Source organism: Ctenocephalides felis, unplaced genomic scaffold (assembly GCF_003426905.1).
Source record: "Ctenocephalides felis isolate EL2017-DRISC unplaced genomic scaffold, ASM342690v1 CF-g0.4_SCAFFOLD_03572, whole genome shotgun sequence".
Lineage (NCBI taxonomy): Eukaryota > Metazoa > Arthropoda > Insecta > Siphonaptera > Pulicidae > Ctenocephalides > Ctenocephalides felis.
This window is the reverse complement of record NW_020539726.1, coordinates 36,538,022-36,554,574: the sequence shown is the minus strand read 5'-3', so window position 1 is coordinate 36,554,574 and position 16,553 is coordinate 36,538,022. Positions and strand designations below refer to the sequence as shown.

The window sequence follows — 16,553 nt, the reverse complement described above, 5'->3', positions numbered from 1 at the left end:
ATTTAATTTTTTGAAGTAAACTTCTTTAAGCTCGTTTACTAAAAATCTCTACTAACTTGCCTTAAGCCATACACACCACTTACAACTAGTCTATCACCTTTCTAGCAAATGAATCCCCAGCAAAGCCAAAGGATGCGCCAGCAGATGTTAGCCCTGCAGCAGCAGCAGCAGCAGCAGGCCCAGCAGCAAGTCCAGCAGCAGGCGATGACCAACACTCAGCAGCAGGGAAGTCCTGCTCTGGTTGCACAGCTGCAAAGACAGCTGAATCAGCCGCAGCAGGCGATGATGAATCAGTATTCGCATCAGCCGCCTCCGTATTAAAGAAACCGGTAAAAAACAATTTGAAAAATTTGCATCTTGATTTCTTTTTTATTTGTCTTGATTTTGTTAAATTAAATTTTATAAATATAAATTTTATAAAAACACAATTTTAAATTGACGTGGGAAAATTAGATTTTTTTTAATCGGGGTAATACATAGGGATAACAGCTCAATGTTATGGCAAGGCCATTGTTACGCTTTAACTTTCATATATTATGCTACTGAATCATACTGTCAAAATGTCGTGTATTTGCTGTGCATTCAGGCAGTTTTACACTGCAACGTCATAAAAGTAACAATCTAAAATTTTGAAGTAAAACTTCTTTAGACTGTTCTGTTACATGTGTAAATTTTGTGGACAAATCACTTAGTTAATTGCAATATCCGGATTCTATTCAAAAAGACCTTCCAAACGATACCCAACATGCCAAATAACACAATTTAATTTTTTAAAGTCACTCGTATGTTATGAAGCTGGGTCAGAAACACTCTGTTATCTAACATCGTTTTTTTGACGTTTGGGCGGTTTTTAGGTTACATTTTTTTATGTGACAACTTGAGAAATACGCCTGACTGCATAGCAACCGCAATGGCTTTGTAAATATTAGTATGGAAAGTTCTTCATAACATGGCCTTCCATAATATTTTTGAAGTATAAATAGATCGCAATTTAAATTGTGTCCACACTCGATAGAGGCGCCACTAACTGTAGCACGTAAATTAACCCTTGGGTTTAATTCTAGATAAGATTTATTTAAATATATAATATAGATATACCTGGTTATTTTGAGAACAAAATATATGCGTGTAAAATATAAATTACAAATATGTTTTAACAAAAATATATATTAGAAAAAAAATTAAATGTTCAAAGCAGGGTTTCTCAAACTTTTGTCATTTGCGACCCCATTTATGATTGCGAGTTTGTTCAAACGACTTCACACAAATATAAAAAAAGGGAAATTATTATTTTTGATGATTTATTTATTAAGAAACAACATACATATATACGTATGTCAATATATAGTTAGGGTCGCGCCCCATAGTTTAAGAAGCCATGATTAAAAGTGATGAAAAAAGTGATAAATTTGAGAATAGTACACGCTCTTTTTCCACCTTATTATTTTTTTTTGTTTGCTCATCAGTAGAGTCCCTTTTTTAATATCAGTTTGGTCGCCAGTAGAGTCCCTTTACAAAATATTCAATTTATTAAATCATGTTTGCTCGTCAGTAGAGTCCTTTTTTCATTTTCTGTTCTTTATTTATTTTTGTTCCTCAGTAGAGTCCTTTTTTCAATTGCCTTTAATATCAGTTTGGTTGCCAGTAGAGTCCCTTTACTAAATATTCACTTTATCAAATCAAGTTTGCTCGTCAGTAGAGTCCTTTTTTCATTTTTTGTCCTTCATTTATTTTTGTTCCTCAGTAAAGTCCTTTTTTCATTTTCTGTCCTTTATTTATTTTTGTTCCTCAGTAGAGTCCCTTTTCCATTTTTGTCTTTTATTTTTAGTTTGCTCGTCAGTAGAGTCCTTTTTTCCATTTCCTGACAATTATTGACCAGTTTGCTTGTTAGTAGAGTCTTTTTTTCATTTCTTGTCTTCAATTTCAGTTTGCTTGTCAGTAAAGTCCTTTTTCCTTTTTTGTCTTTTATTTATTTTTGTTCCTCAGTAAAGTCCCTTTTTCATTTTTTGTCTTTCATTTTAGTTTGCTGAGTTCTTTTTTTCATTTCTTGCCTTTTATTTAAGTCATTTTTTTCATTTCTTGTCGTTTATTCCATTTGCTCGTCAGTGGAGTCCTTTTCCATCTCTTATCTTTAATTTCAGTTTCCTTGTCAGTAGAGTCCTTTATTACTTTTATTATTTATAATGCTTATATTTTCGTGTGAAAATCATTTTCTACTCATCGAGACCTTTTAAACGATACCCCACAAGCCATACAATATACAATCTTAAATTTTTGAAGTAAAACTTCTTCAAGCTCGTTTAATAAAAATGCGTAAAAAGTGTGCATCTTATGGATAAATTACATAGTTAATTGCAGTATTCGGGTTCTATTCAAAAAGACCTTTCAAACGACACCCAACATGCTAAAAAAACACAATTAAAATTTCTGAAGTAAAACTTCTTTAAGCTCGTTTACTACAAATTTATTAAAAGTGTATATTTTGTTGACAAATCTCATAATTAATTTTAGTATTTGTTACGAAAGTTTTACATCTCACATATTTAAAAAAAAATTGATGAATTTTAACATTCATTTAAATTTAATTAATTTATAAATTTATGTATTTAATGATTTACAAAATAATCATTTTTTCGTGAAAATCGTTTTCTACTCGTCGAGACCTCTAAACGATACCCCACAATAAAAGATCATCGCCATAAAAGAAACGATCTAAAATTTTTGAAGTAAAACTTCTTTAAGCTTGTTTAGTAAAAATGCGTGAAAAGTGTATATTTTGTGGACAAATCACATAGTTAATTTCAGTATTTGTTACGAAAGTTTTATACTACACATATTTGAAAAACAATTCGATAAATTTTAACATTCTAATATTTTTTGCAATAAAGTTTTATATATTTATTACAATATGATCATTTTTTTGTGAAAATCGTCTTCTACTGGAGACCTTTTAAATGATACCCCAAAAGCCATAAAAGAAACGATCTAAAATTTTTGAAGTAAAACTTCTTTAGACTGCTCTGCTACAATTTATTGGTTTTTACTATCTTATTTTTCCTTTAAATTAGAAAATAAGCTTAATCGAGAATAAATTTTACAAATCTACAAATTTTTGGTTGTTACTATCTTATTTCACGTTAAAATAATATAATAAACTTATTCGAGAAAAAATCCATTAGCTTTGAAAATTGAGCGCAGTTAGACCCTCTGTTGAGTGCGGAGAACACTAAAAAGGAGGATAAAGCACATTTGTTCTTTATTAACATCTTAGGTTATTTATTTCAGAAAAAAAACTGTTTAGGTGTAAAATACTCTTCCATGCCCTAAAACAAAGTTCAAAATTATTATTAAGACCAAAAATAAAACATTTTATTAGTACCCTTAATGATGTATTACCCCTAAATAAATACAAACTGACCGGGCTTTATAAAGTAGCATTGTCATGGCAACGCTGTCTTATGCTTGTTTCTTTTTCGTGAAACTGTGAAAATGTCTATCTATTTGCCGTGCAATCAGGCGTATTTTACATATAAACAAAGCAAGGAAGATGCATCATCGAAAATTCTGTTATCGAACATGCCCCCGTACTTGTTTTTTGTAAAATACTCTTGATCGCACCGCAAATAGATAATAAACACTTTACAGTTTCACTAACAAAAAACAAGCATAAGATAGCGCTATTTTATGAGGCAGAATTACCCCTTGAATTTTATATTTATTTACAAAATCAGGGATTAATTTAGGGATAAAAATAAAAATGTTATGGTGGGTCTATCTTCGTATGAGTTTGTAGTAAAGTCAAAAAACTTTTTAGACTCATAAATTTAACTTTACGTATGTGTTATCAGAAAGTTGCACTTACCATAAAATTATTATTTGATGTTATTACGTTTTGGAGGGTTAGGTTTATATCTTTATGAAGTTTGTGCATTTTGAAGGTTAGGTTTAATGTGTTTATGACGTTTGTGCATTTTGGAGGTTATATTTTATGTGTAGCTTTTTATTACATAGATTTATGACAGTTTCTTACTACCGACTCATACGAAGATAGACCCACATATAGCATTTATCCTAAATTTGACCTCTTGATCACTTTTAGCTAGTAATTAAATTGGATGTAAATTTTATGAGGCAGAATTTTCCCCTGAATTTGTATTTATTTACTAAATTAAGGGTTAATTTAGGATAAAATATAAATGTTATGGTGGGTCTATCTTCGTATGAGTTTGTAGTAATAAAAGTCAAAAAACTTTTAGACACCTTAAAATCTAACTTTACGTATGTGTTATCAGAAAGTTGCACTTATAATAAAATTGTTATTTTAAGTTTATGCATTTTGGAGGTTAGATTTAATGTGTTTATGAAGTTTGTGCATTTTGAAGGTTAGGTTTTATGTGTTTACGCAGCAAATACATAGATTTTTAACAGTTTCTTACTACCGACTCATACGAAGATAGACCCACAATACAGCATTTCTATTTTATCCTAAATTTGACCACTTGATCACTTTTAGCTAGTAATTAAATTGGATGTAAATTTTATGAGGCAGAATTTTCCCCTGAATTTGTATTTATTTACAAAATTAAGGGTTAATTTAGGGATAAAATATAAATGTTATGGTGGGTCTATCTTCGTATGAGTTTGTAGTAATAAAAGTCAAAAAACTTTTAGACACCTTAAAATCTAACTTTACGTATGTGTTATCAGAAAGTTGCACTTATAATAAAATTGTTATTTTACATTTGTACCTTTTGGAGGTTATGTTTTATGTGTTTTCGCACCAAATACATAGATTTGTAACAGTTTCTTACTACCAACTCATACACAGATAGACCCGTAACATTTCTTTTTTATCCTAGAATTTTTATTTGAAGTTTGTGCATTTTGGAGGTTAGGCTTTATGTGTTTACGCACCAAATACATAGATTTATAACAGTTTCTTACTCATACGAAGATAGACCCATAAAATTTCTATTTTATCCTAAAATTGACCCTTTAAAATTACCTTTAGCAAAGTATCTAATTTAGATGTAAATTTTAACAATAGTTTTAAATATAATTAGTTAATTTTAAATTAATACAAAACGACTAATGGATGTTTTAAAATTTTATTATAAAAGATAACTTAATTTTTATGATGTAATTATGATGCTAAAATATGTACACAGGTTTTAATTGTAAATTAATTAGTAATAAGGTAACTGATGCAGATTTAATTTAATTTAATATTTTATTAGTTTTAATATATATATATATATATATATATATATATATATATATATATATTATTTTAATAATGTGGACGAGAGATTTTATACAAGTCTTCGAGGCAAAATACAATGTTTAAATGATAATGAAAATACATCTGACTTATTATTATTAACTTCCCGTAGGGTAAGTTATTGTAGTCGTCCAAAAATCGAAAATGAAAATTTTTGCACATCTTCACGTTTCCGAGGTTTCTGAACTTCTGGCATACCTAAGATAAAATGCATGTGTTTGTGTGTGTGTGTGTGTTTTTGCATGTCCGCATTTTTCGTCCACGTTTTCGGAAGCAAGGATCAATCGTTTCGAATGATTCATTTACCATTCGATCCCTATTGATAGGGAGATGTGCTGATTAGTTTTTGGCTAAGGCAGGTCCAGCCGTTACGGAGATACAGAGCAAAGAGTGTAGAAAATACAAATCGAGTTTTTGAGAGAACGAAGAATCCGATTTCAATGATTTAAGAAACATTTTATTTGTATTGACGAAATGAAGAATTTATTACATTTTACGAAGGCAGGTACAGCGGTTTAGGAGATGCAGAAAAAAAGTCGAAAAAATGTCATTTCGGGGTTAAAAATGATATTTTTGTGGCGATTTTATTAATGTTGATCAACCGATTTGAATGATTCAAAAAACATTCGATTCCTATTGATGGCTAAAGAGTTTTTGGCAAAGGCAGGTCCAACTGTTTCGGAAACACGGAGCAAAGGCTATTCAGTTTTTGAGAGAAAGGAGCATTCGATTTGAATGATTTAACTATTTTGAAATTTTTCAGTTTTGAAAATTTGGTGAAAGTTTGAATTTTATTGAAATTCTTGGAAAAAATCGATTTTTTAAAATTTTTGAAGAATTTGTATATTTTTGAAAAGATTTGATTTTTTTTCTGAAAATTTCGAAATATTCTCAAATTTTTGTAAAAAATTTTTTTTTAGATTTTGATTTTTTTTAAATATTTCAAAATTTAGATTTATTTTGAAAATTATGACAAATTTCGAAAATTTGGATTTTTCGAAACTTCAGTGTGTGTAATTTGAAAAGGACACTACTGACAAGCAACTTGAAAAACCATGGATAAAATTATAAAAAGGACTCTACTGACGAGCAAATTTAATATCTAGAGAGAAAATTAGAAGAAGAGGACTCTACTGACGAGCAAATTTAATATCTGGAGAGAAAATTAGAAGAAGAGGACTCTACTGACGAGCAAATTTAATATCTAGAAAGAAAATTAGGACAAGAGGACTCTACTGACGAGCAAATTTAATATCTAGAGAGAACAATAGAATAAAAGGACTCTACTGACGAGCAAATTTAATATCTAGAGAGAAAATTAGAAGAAAGGACTCTACTGACGAGCAAATTAGAAGAAAAGGACTTTACTGACGAGCAAATTTAATATCTAGAGAGAACAATAGAAGAAAAGGATTCTACTGACGAGCAAATTTAGTACCTAGAGACAAAATTAGAGGAAAAGGACTCTACTTACGAGCAAAACTAAGAAAAATGAAAAATGTCTGCAAAATCTGATCTAGTAATTCTTCTGCATGATTATTTAAATTATTTAAAATCTAAAGATGAAAATAACGTTCCAGAAACCATTTCAGAACATTTAAGGGAAGAAGGTACTAGGAAAAGACAGAAATTGTAAGATTTTTGTATTAATCATCATGCAGAAGAATTACTAGGTCGAAAACTTTATCGCTTCTTTACATTCTTCCATTTTTTGCAACTTTTTCCAAATATTTTCATATCAAAATGAAATTATTGATAGGCAAGAGGAAAACAAGTAGACAGGTAAACAGGTAGGGTTGTAGATTACACATATATACAAATCAAATTGTTATCGATTAAATCGATTATTTACACATGTTACTAACTTTCTCTCAAGGCAAAAGTTTCAGGTTCAAGTTACACCTAGGTTTAGGACAAAGAAAACAATTATGTTGTACCTGGAGCTAAAAATAACTAAGCAGGTAACAAGATTCGAGAGTGAGAAAAACAAGGTAATTTCTTTATAATTTTTTACTAATTGTACTCCAACACAAACAAAATTTGTTCATTTTTTTTTAATTTTAGACTTTTCTCATAGTTTTGAATATCTTTTATAAGTTCTAAATTTTTTAGAATTTTTGGAAAAAATCTTTTTTTTAACTTCTCGTAGGGTAAGTTATTGTAATGGGCCAAAAATCGGAATTGAAAATTTTAACATTTCTCGACGTTTTGAAGGTTTCTGAACGTTTTGGCATACCTCAGAAAAAATGGATGTGTGTGTGTATGTGTGTGTGTATGTATGTATGGATACAAATTTCCAGTCACGTTTTAGGGCGCACGGATCAACCGATTTGAATGGTTAAAAAAACATTCGATTCCTATTGATAGGGAAAAGAGCTGATTAGTTTTTGGCAAAGGCAGGTCCAGCCGTTTCGGAGATACGGAGCAAAGAGTGCAGAAAATAGAAATCGAATTTTTGAGAGAACGGAGTATCCGATTTGAATAATCTAAAAAACATTCAATTAGTAATGATTGGGAGAAGTGCTTATTAGTTTTTGGCAAAGGCAGGCGCCGCCATTTCGAAGATACGGAGCTAAATATGTAAAAAATGGCAGTTTTTGAGAGAACTAAGCGCCCGATTTAAATGATTCCATTTTTGAAGTAAAACTTCTTTAGGCGCGATATGGGTGTAAAAATTTTTAGGCGCGACACGGGTGTAAATCCGTACAAATGCAACGAAAATGCCAACGTGTAGTTGAACACTACGACGCCGTAAGCGCTGATGTCGCGAGTATCCTTTAGGCGCGAGTCATGTCATGCGTAAGTCGAACGCTAAACCCTATATGAACTTGCATTAATTGAATCACGTTTTTTTACAAAAGAAGAGGTTGCTGTATTATGTCCTCATGGAATAAGACTTTTCTTAGAGAATAAATGTGTCATGGAATATAATAAATTTATACTGAATCTCGTTGAAGACAAAATAATATCTACTGCCACGGATATTTATGTAGGTTGCCATGCGACAGATCAACAATCATACATTCGTCAGCAGTTTCAAAAAAATCGGTTATTGATACAGGGGGTTTGCCGTATGAAATAATTTTAGTTCTGAATAAATTTTACATAATAACAACTAATATTGATGTAAGTGATGGCTTAGCTAATGGTTGTGTGGGAAAATTAGTGTACATAGAACGTGGCGATAATGATGAACTTCTACGTTTATGGTTTGAATTTCCCGGTAAGATAGGTAACAAAATTAGGAAGAAAGCTTCACATCATATTCAAACTCTTAATATCAGTAGGACAGCTGTGCCGATGCTCAGGAGATCTTATTATTATTGATGTTATATGATTATTAAAAGATGATTTTTAAAATTCAAATATGATGTTTTTTTTATTTTTATCTTAATTGCCTACTCATACAATATTAAAAGTTTTACTTCAATCGCGTGTGATCCTTACGCGCACTCTTTTTTTTTTTTTTTTTTTTTTAGGGATATTTTTGAAAATATGTATTCGATTTCCTTTGAAAATTTCGAAATATTCTCAAATTTTTGTAAGAAATCGTTTTTTTTTCAAATTATGCGATTAAAAAATAAAATATTTTTTTCAATCAATATACAAAAATTATTTTTTCATATTATCAAAGAAATTTTTCGTATTGCTTTCTGTATTCAGATTTTAATAAAAAAGACCTTTCAAATGATATCCCACAAGGGATAAAAGATACAATCTGAAATTTTTGAAGTAAAACTTCTTTAGGCTAAGGCTAAGGTTCATGATTCTTTACTAGATAGTTATAATCCAACATAAACACACAATTAAAAAAGAAAATAATTTATTCAATCATTATACAATAATCATCACTTCATAATTATTTCTTCATGAAAAAAGATGATATACTCTTGGTTCCACTTGCAGCCTTGCCCCAAGCCTTCTCTTTTGCAGAAGGAGCTTTCGTTTTTTCTACTTTAATCGGCATTACAAAGTCTTCGGTATCTTTTTCTAATTTGATTTTCTTTGTATTCTTATCATTTGTTGCTAAAGATTTTCTTTTTTGATTGTCTGGTTGTTCGGTTTCCGGAATTCCTAGATGGACTTTTAACATTTTGCTTAAATCGTAATTTATGTACTCGGATATTATGCCGAAGGCGTAGGCTTTGTAATCATCTGGAAAAAATATAATGATACAAATATATATATATATATATATATATACGAGTATAACAGAATCTTCGATGATGCATGAATCTGACTTGCTTGTTTATATGTATAATAAACAAATGTGCTTTACCCTGTTTTAGTGTTCTCCGCACTCAACAGAGGGTCTAACTGTGCTCAATTTTCAAAGCTAGTAGATTTATTTTGGAATAAGTTTATTAGATTATTTGAACGTGAAATAAGATAGGAAAAAACATAAAATTTGTTGTAAAATTTATTCTCGATTAAGCTTATTTTATTACTTAAAGAAAAAATAAGATAGTAAAAACCAAAAGATTGTAACAGAGCAGTCTAAAGAAGTTTTACTTCAAAATTTTTAGATCGTATCTTGTATGGCTTTTGGGGTATCGTTTGAAAGGTGTCGGCGAGTAGAAAACGATTTTGCACAATAAAATGATTATATTGTAAAGAAACGTAATATTATATTGCAAAAAATATTAGAATGTTAAAATTTGTTTTTTAAATATGTATAGTATAAATCTTTTGAACAAATACTAAAATTAAATATATGATTTGTCCACAAAATGTACACTTTTTACAAATTTGTACTAAACGAGCTTAAAGAAGTTTTACTTCAAAATATTTAGATCGTTTATTTTATGGCTTGTGGGGTATCGTTTAAAAGGTCTCGACGAGTAGAAAACGATTTTCTCAAACAAATGATCATAATATAATGAAAACATTATATAATACATAACCATAATTTATTGTAAAAAATTCCAGACTGTTAAAATTCATCGATTTTTTTTTTCAAATATGTGAGATGTAAAACTTTCGTAACAAATACTAAAATTAACTATGAGATTTGCCCACAAAATATACACTTTTAATAAATTTTTAAACTTCATTCTAAAATTTGAAAGGTATATTTGAATAGAATCCGAATACTGCAATTAACTATGCGATTTATCCATAAATGCACACTTTTTACGCATTTTTATTAAACGAGCTTAAAGAAGTTTTACTTCAAAAAAATTAAATTGTGTTTTTTTGGCATGCTGAGTATCATTTGAAAGGTATTTTTGAATAGAATCCGAATACTGCAATTAACTATGTAATTTATCCACGACTTGCACACGTTTTACGCATTTTTATTAAACGAGCTTGAAGAAGTTTTACTTCAAAAATTTTAGATTGTACGTTTTATAGCATGTGGGGTATCGTTTAAAAGGTCTCGACGAGTAGATTTTCAAGAAATTATAAACATTATAAATAATAAAAGTGATAACGGACTCTACTGACGAGCAAACTGAATTAAAGACAAGAGATGGAAAAGGACTCTACTGACAAGCAAATAGAATAAATGACAAGAAATGTAATAAATGACTTAAATAAAAGGCAAGAAGTGAAAAAAGGACTCTACTGACGAGCAAACTAAAATGAAAGACAAAAAATGAAAAAGGGACTTTACTGAGGAACAAAAATAAATAAAAAACAAAAAATGAAAAAGGACTCTACTGACAAGCAAACTGAAATTGAAGACAAAAAATTAAAAGAGACTCTATTGACACATAAACTAAAATTAAAATTTTAGTTTTTTCATATTATATATTTATATAAATCTTATCTAGAATTGAACCCAAGGGTTAATTTACGTGCTACAGTTAGTGGCGCCTCTGTCGAGATAGGAAACAATTTAAATTGCAATCTATTTATACTTCTAAAAATGTTATGGCAAGGCCATGTTACGAAGAACTTTCCATACTAAATATTGACAAGAGCCATGCATTGCATTCATACATCATTACAGAAGAATTTTATATATGATATATATATATATATATATATATATATATATATATTTACCATCACAATCTGAAACATCAGCTTCGCTTTTAACAAATGAAGCAGACACTGCTCCACTCCCCACATGCAATTTTTTATTCTTCAAAACCTTTGCGATGAGATTAACTTTTGTTGCTAACCAGGACAGGCATTTTTCTTTATTAAATTTATATGCCTAAAATATAAAATAAAATAAAATACAAGTAATTATTAATATTAATTTTATAAAACAAAAATATTTGCAGGTCCAAAATTACATTCAAGTCCTGAGATCCTTTTCTATCAGCAACTAAACTAAGTTGTTCTGGGGAAGAACATTTTAATAACCTGTCGGTTGCTGGAAAATCTGGATCTTTTAATATTTGATCTAAGGGGGACGCTTGATTTAAACAGGACTCATATAGATATGGAAGGACTAAAAAAAGTGAGTAAAATTATTGTTTTACACACATATATATATATATATAATATATATATGTATCATTTATCATATATATGTATCATTTATCATATATCCCTTACTTAAAATAAAGGATCAATAGGCGTCGACAAATATAAATTCCCATTTGAAGCCACAGTGTCATTTATAAACCACGAACGCTTTGATTCAGAAAACGACATCATTTCTTGTATTTCATGTTGTTTATTGAAAACAAATAAACTTTTCTTGCCGGTGCCTGGGTGCTTCAAAGGAACTATTTCTAAACTGCAACAGTCACCGATGTAAGAATCTATACCAAAAAATAAATAAAATAATTGAAGAAAGATTTTATCACGTTGTGTAAATAGTATATCTTACCTTGTAGTAAAAATATCCACGTCATTATTGACTAGTTTTAATTATATATTTAATAGTACTTACAAAAATTAATTAAAAATAATGTAATGTTAGGTTAGGTCAGGTTTAAATTTACTATCCACTATATTTTTACTTATATTATATTTATATCATAATTTTATTAACAGGACTTCATTTTAAAATGTTTTTATTTCAATTTATAGTCAGTTTCTGTCACTTTTTTGTGATTTTTTTTACACTTTTGGCGGTATTTTAATTGTACACATAAAATTATTCTTGTAGATACACACTCCATTGACAGTTGATTGAAACGTCAAAGTTGAACATAACCTCAAAAAAAGATTCAATAATTTAATAAGTAAAATAGTATAATTTATTAAATTAAAAGCGGATTTGAGTGCATTATTAGATATTTAATGACTTAGTTAAACTATTTACGTCATGATTGGCTTAGTATTACCTAATAGTAATTGTGAAAATTGAACTTTGTTTTGTGTCTGTGCAACTGTCAAATTTAAATTTGTCTTGCCAACTTCATTGCAGTTCTAATATATGCTAAAACTGTCAAAAAATGATAAAACATGAATTTAAATTGATTTAAATGTTGGAAAATTGATATTTTTGGAAATATTTTGTAAATATTTAAAATTTATCAATTTATAATTAATTTTTTTATATACATTTTATTGAGACAATTGGATTTGTGACTGTTCAACTGTCAAATTTGAATTTGTAGTCAATGTTGAGTACTTTCATTTATATATAATATTTAATTTTGATATCTAATATGTTTTTAATATAATTTACAATCTATTTGTGTCACTTTTTTGAGATTTTTCACTTTATTTACGTTTATATATAAAATTATTGTGTTAATTGACATTTGACAGGTGACGGGTGACACTTGACAGTTGTCAGTTGACAGTTGAATAACGTCAAAGTTCAAGTTAAACATAATCTCAAATTTTTAATAAAACTGCAAATATTCAATCATTTTCATTACGTAAATAACAGATTCGTATTTATAATTACTAATAATATTAATTTTATATTAAATAAACAGCCGAATTAAAAAACATTAGTTAATATCATTTATCTTGACAACTTCACTATGGTTCTAATATATGCTAAAACTGTCACAAAAATGATAAAATATGAATTTAAATATTAAAAATTAATATTTTTGTAGACTATAATTTATTATTAGCAAAATATTGTATATCTAAAGCATAAAGCGATTTTATTTAGATAGATCAACAATTGTTTACGATTTAAATTAATATTTTACACGAATCGTTTTGCGGTTGACAGTTGTTAGTTGACAGTTTGTAACCGACCATATTGGAAATCAAAAATATGATTTGGTTCATTTTTTATATTATTGTTTATATTCTTTAAATTTGTTTTAACACGTATATATTATTATATATCATTAGAAAGCTAATAAAATTATGTACAAATCTGTATATAGTAATTTAAAACTCATTTGCTTCTAAAACTTATAAAATAAAATTTTATAAACATTAAATTTAAATCGTACCAAAATGGCGGTTGTGTCAGTTCATAATAAAACACTCTTGTGATAAAAATATAAAAACTTATTAACACTTAGTACCACGTAATTAAGTGTTAATATTAAATAAACATTTAATATTTATCATATATAATTAATTTATATTTCATTTATATTATCATTTATCATATCGATATTTAGTAAAGTTTATAGGTTATCTTCAGGTGATGCAATATTTGACACTTGGTGACACATGTCTTAACCACAAATTGTTCGCATTTATTTATTGTAATATTTATTTAATTTTAATCTAATTGTAGTGTTTAAAAGTGCAACAAATAAATTTTAATAATGCCTACTATTGGTGTGAAACGAGATTTATTGTTTAAGGCTTTGGGGAAAGAATACAGTAAGTGATAAATGAACTAGATAAGAAAAACATTTATAAATAAAATGTAAATGAAATCATTGTTTAAAATTGTATAAAGTAGCCTTAGTAGATGACAAAACTTTTATAGATTAGTGTAATTATTTATTATTATATTTGGTTATTAAATGTTTGCAAAAGTTTTGCCGGTGAACATATGTTACAAGACCTAGCTCCTATTGACTTAATCATTTTTACATTTCAGCCGAAGAAGAGTTCCAAAATCTGTGTTTTGCCTTTGGGTTGGAACTTGATGAAGTGGTGAGTAAAACCTTAGTATAACTTTTTCTGAATAATTATGCATTAAGTTCCAATGACAATTATTATATATTATTTAGATTCTTCTATGACTATTTCTCATTGTGTCTTTTTATTCTAGACGACAGAAAAGCACATGTTAGTGAAAGAACAAGGCGATGTTTCTGCAGCTAAAGATGCCTCCGAGGAAATTATTTACAGAATTGATATACCAGCAAACCGTTACGATTTGCTGTGTCTGGAAGGCTTGGTTGCGGGGCTTCTTGTATTCCAAGGAAAGTAAGAATATTTTAAAATTTTAAGATCTTAAAAATGGTTGGGTATGAATTTTTGTAAAAATGTATTATTGAAGTGATAACTTTCATTTTTTAATAATAAAAGAATTATTTTCATATACATTTCTAATATAAAAAATATTATTAAAATATAAAGTATTGCTTGTATAAATATTTTAATGAGATTTCTAATGAGTCGTGTGTTAAAATAGAAAGAGACAAATGGAAATGGAAGCATAATAAAATATATGAAATTGTTGTAAGTTGTCTGAAAGTCCTTCCAGCGATCTGGATGTGTTCACTAGAAGTTTCAACAAAATCTTCATTTTTTTTTATAGCATAAAATACTACTTTCACCTTATTATTTTTTTTGTATTCTAGAATGGCACCTCCAAAGTTTCGGTTGACTGATAACTCGGACAAAATACAGCATTGGTTTTAACACCAGCCACAGCTCAAATTAGACCATTTGCAGTTGCTGCAGTTTTAAGAAACATTACATTCACACCAGATAGTTATAACAGTTTCATCGACTTACAGGTAAGGAACAGAAACAGAAACAATTCATATTTTTCATAAAACCTCCGCTTTGCCCTTATCACGGAAACCGCCATTAGGCATTACTTTGTGGGGGGAGGATCTAGAATCATAGAAATTATATTCCCAAGTCTAATTATCTTTATCCTTTCTTTTTTAGGATAAACTCCACCAAAACCTCTGTCGCAAAAGATCACTAGTTGCAATAGGCACACACGACTTAGACACAATTTCTGGACCGTTCACTTACGATGCTCTTCCTCCGAACGAAATTAAATTCAAACCTTTGAATCAAGATAAAGAGATGACGGCTGTTGAACTTATGGAGTTTTATTCGGTGAGTTGATAAAATAAAAATCACATAATAAATAATTCAGGCCTTATCATTAATTTCTATTTGTATCTATTTATTAGACCCATGCTCAGTTGAGCAATACCTTCCAATAATACGTGAAAGTCCGGTGTATCCTGTTATCAAGGATTCTAAAGGAATGTTCTGTCTTTGCCGCCGATTATAAATGGAGATCTTCCAAAATTACGTTAGATACTAAAAATGTGTCATCGAATGTACGGCTACTGATTTAACTAAGGTAAGTGATTTTTTAATTTTTTTTTAATTACAATATATGTTACAACTGCTGAATATTTAAAATCTCAGTAGTACAGTAATGAACAATAACATAAGTTTAATGAAGAAATAGTACAAAGGATAGTATTTATAATTAAAATGATATCCGTAGTATGATGATTTAATATAAAATAAAAGCAAATAATAATAAAATTAATAAAAAAACAATAATTGTCAATGGATTTCATTTATATTCTTATAGGTTTCTATTTAGATTCTGTTAGTTTCTTTTTGGATTTTTAGAAGATTCTTTCTAGAGTCTGTTTGCTTTTTTACAGAAATTTCATTGGATATTTACTAGAATAATATTATTATTACTTATATCTTTATAAGATTATCTTTTTTATTCTATTAGGCTCTTATTACATTGTTATTAGACTCTTATAAAATTCTTATTGGATTCCTTTTAGATTTTATAGGTTTCTTCTTTTAAGTAATGATTGGTTTCTTGTTGGATTCTTATAAAAGATAATTTAATTACTTTTTTAATCATATATAATAATATATACTTGTTTGAAAAATTATTAACAAAATCAATCAAAATATAAAAATATGTAACCAGCAGACATCTTGGTTACAAAAGTGACGTCACTATTAAATTATAAAGTTTAAACAATTATTTTAACATAATTTTGTTCCAAATGTTTTTTAGTGTTATATACAGATTTATAGATAATTTTATTAGCTTTCTAATGATATATAATAGTATACACTTATTTTAACAAATTATTAACAAATTGATCAAATTAAAAAAAAAATGATATGGCGCGAACATACTCCCGGCCTTGAAATACACGATTTCAAAAATTCTTGCCGAAATCTTTTTGCTTTTTTACAGAAATTT

General features: G+C 28.3%; 2 protein-coding genes across 2 annotated transcripts in view; one reads left to right on the top strand and one right to left on the bottom strand.

Moving 5' to 3' along the window:
• Positions 1-11,794: 11,794 nt before the first annotated feature.
• On the bottom strand, positions 11,795-12,169 carry LOC113388441 (ribonuclease H2 subunit B-like). The gene is made up of 2 exons (XM_026625818.1): positions 12,072-12,169; positions 11,795-12,003 (listed from the first exon to the last, which is right to left on the bottom strand). The coding sequence occupies exons 1-2, from the start codon at positions 12,094-12,096 to the stop codon at positions 11,795-11,797; spliced, it is 234 nt and encodes a 77-aa protein (XP_026481603.1). The 5' UTR covers positions 12,097-12,169.
• Positions 12,170-13,819: 1,650 nt separating this feature from the next.
• The window catches only part of LOC113387812 (phenylalanine--tRNA ligase beta subunit), a 33,345-nt gene continuing 30,611 nt past the window's right edge, over positions 13,820-16,553 (top strand). The window contains exons 1-3 of the mRNA XM_026625190.1: positions 13,820-13,993; positions 14,217-14,272; positions 14,391-14,548. Of these exons, the coding sequence (XP_026480975.1) occupies positions 13,936-13,993; positions 14,217-14,272; positions 14,391-14,548 (272 nt within the window). The 5' untranslated portion in view covers positions 13,820-13,935. The remainder of the gene's footprint in view (positions 13,994-14,216; positions 14,273-14,390; positions 14,549-16,553) is intronic.

What these genes read in the sequence shown, in the direction of transcription:
- LOC113388441 (XM_026625818.1), bottom strand. Translation starts at nt 12,096, where the DNA reads ATGACGTGGATATTTTTACTACAAG. An exon ending in GTGGATATTTTTACTACAAG is followed by an intron (nt 12,004 to 12,071) that starts GTAAGATATACT and finishes TTTTTGGTATAG; the next exon opens with ATTCTTACATCGGTGACTGT.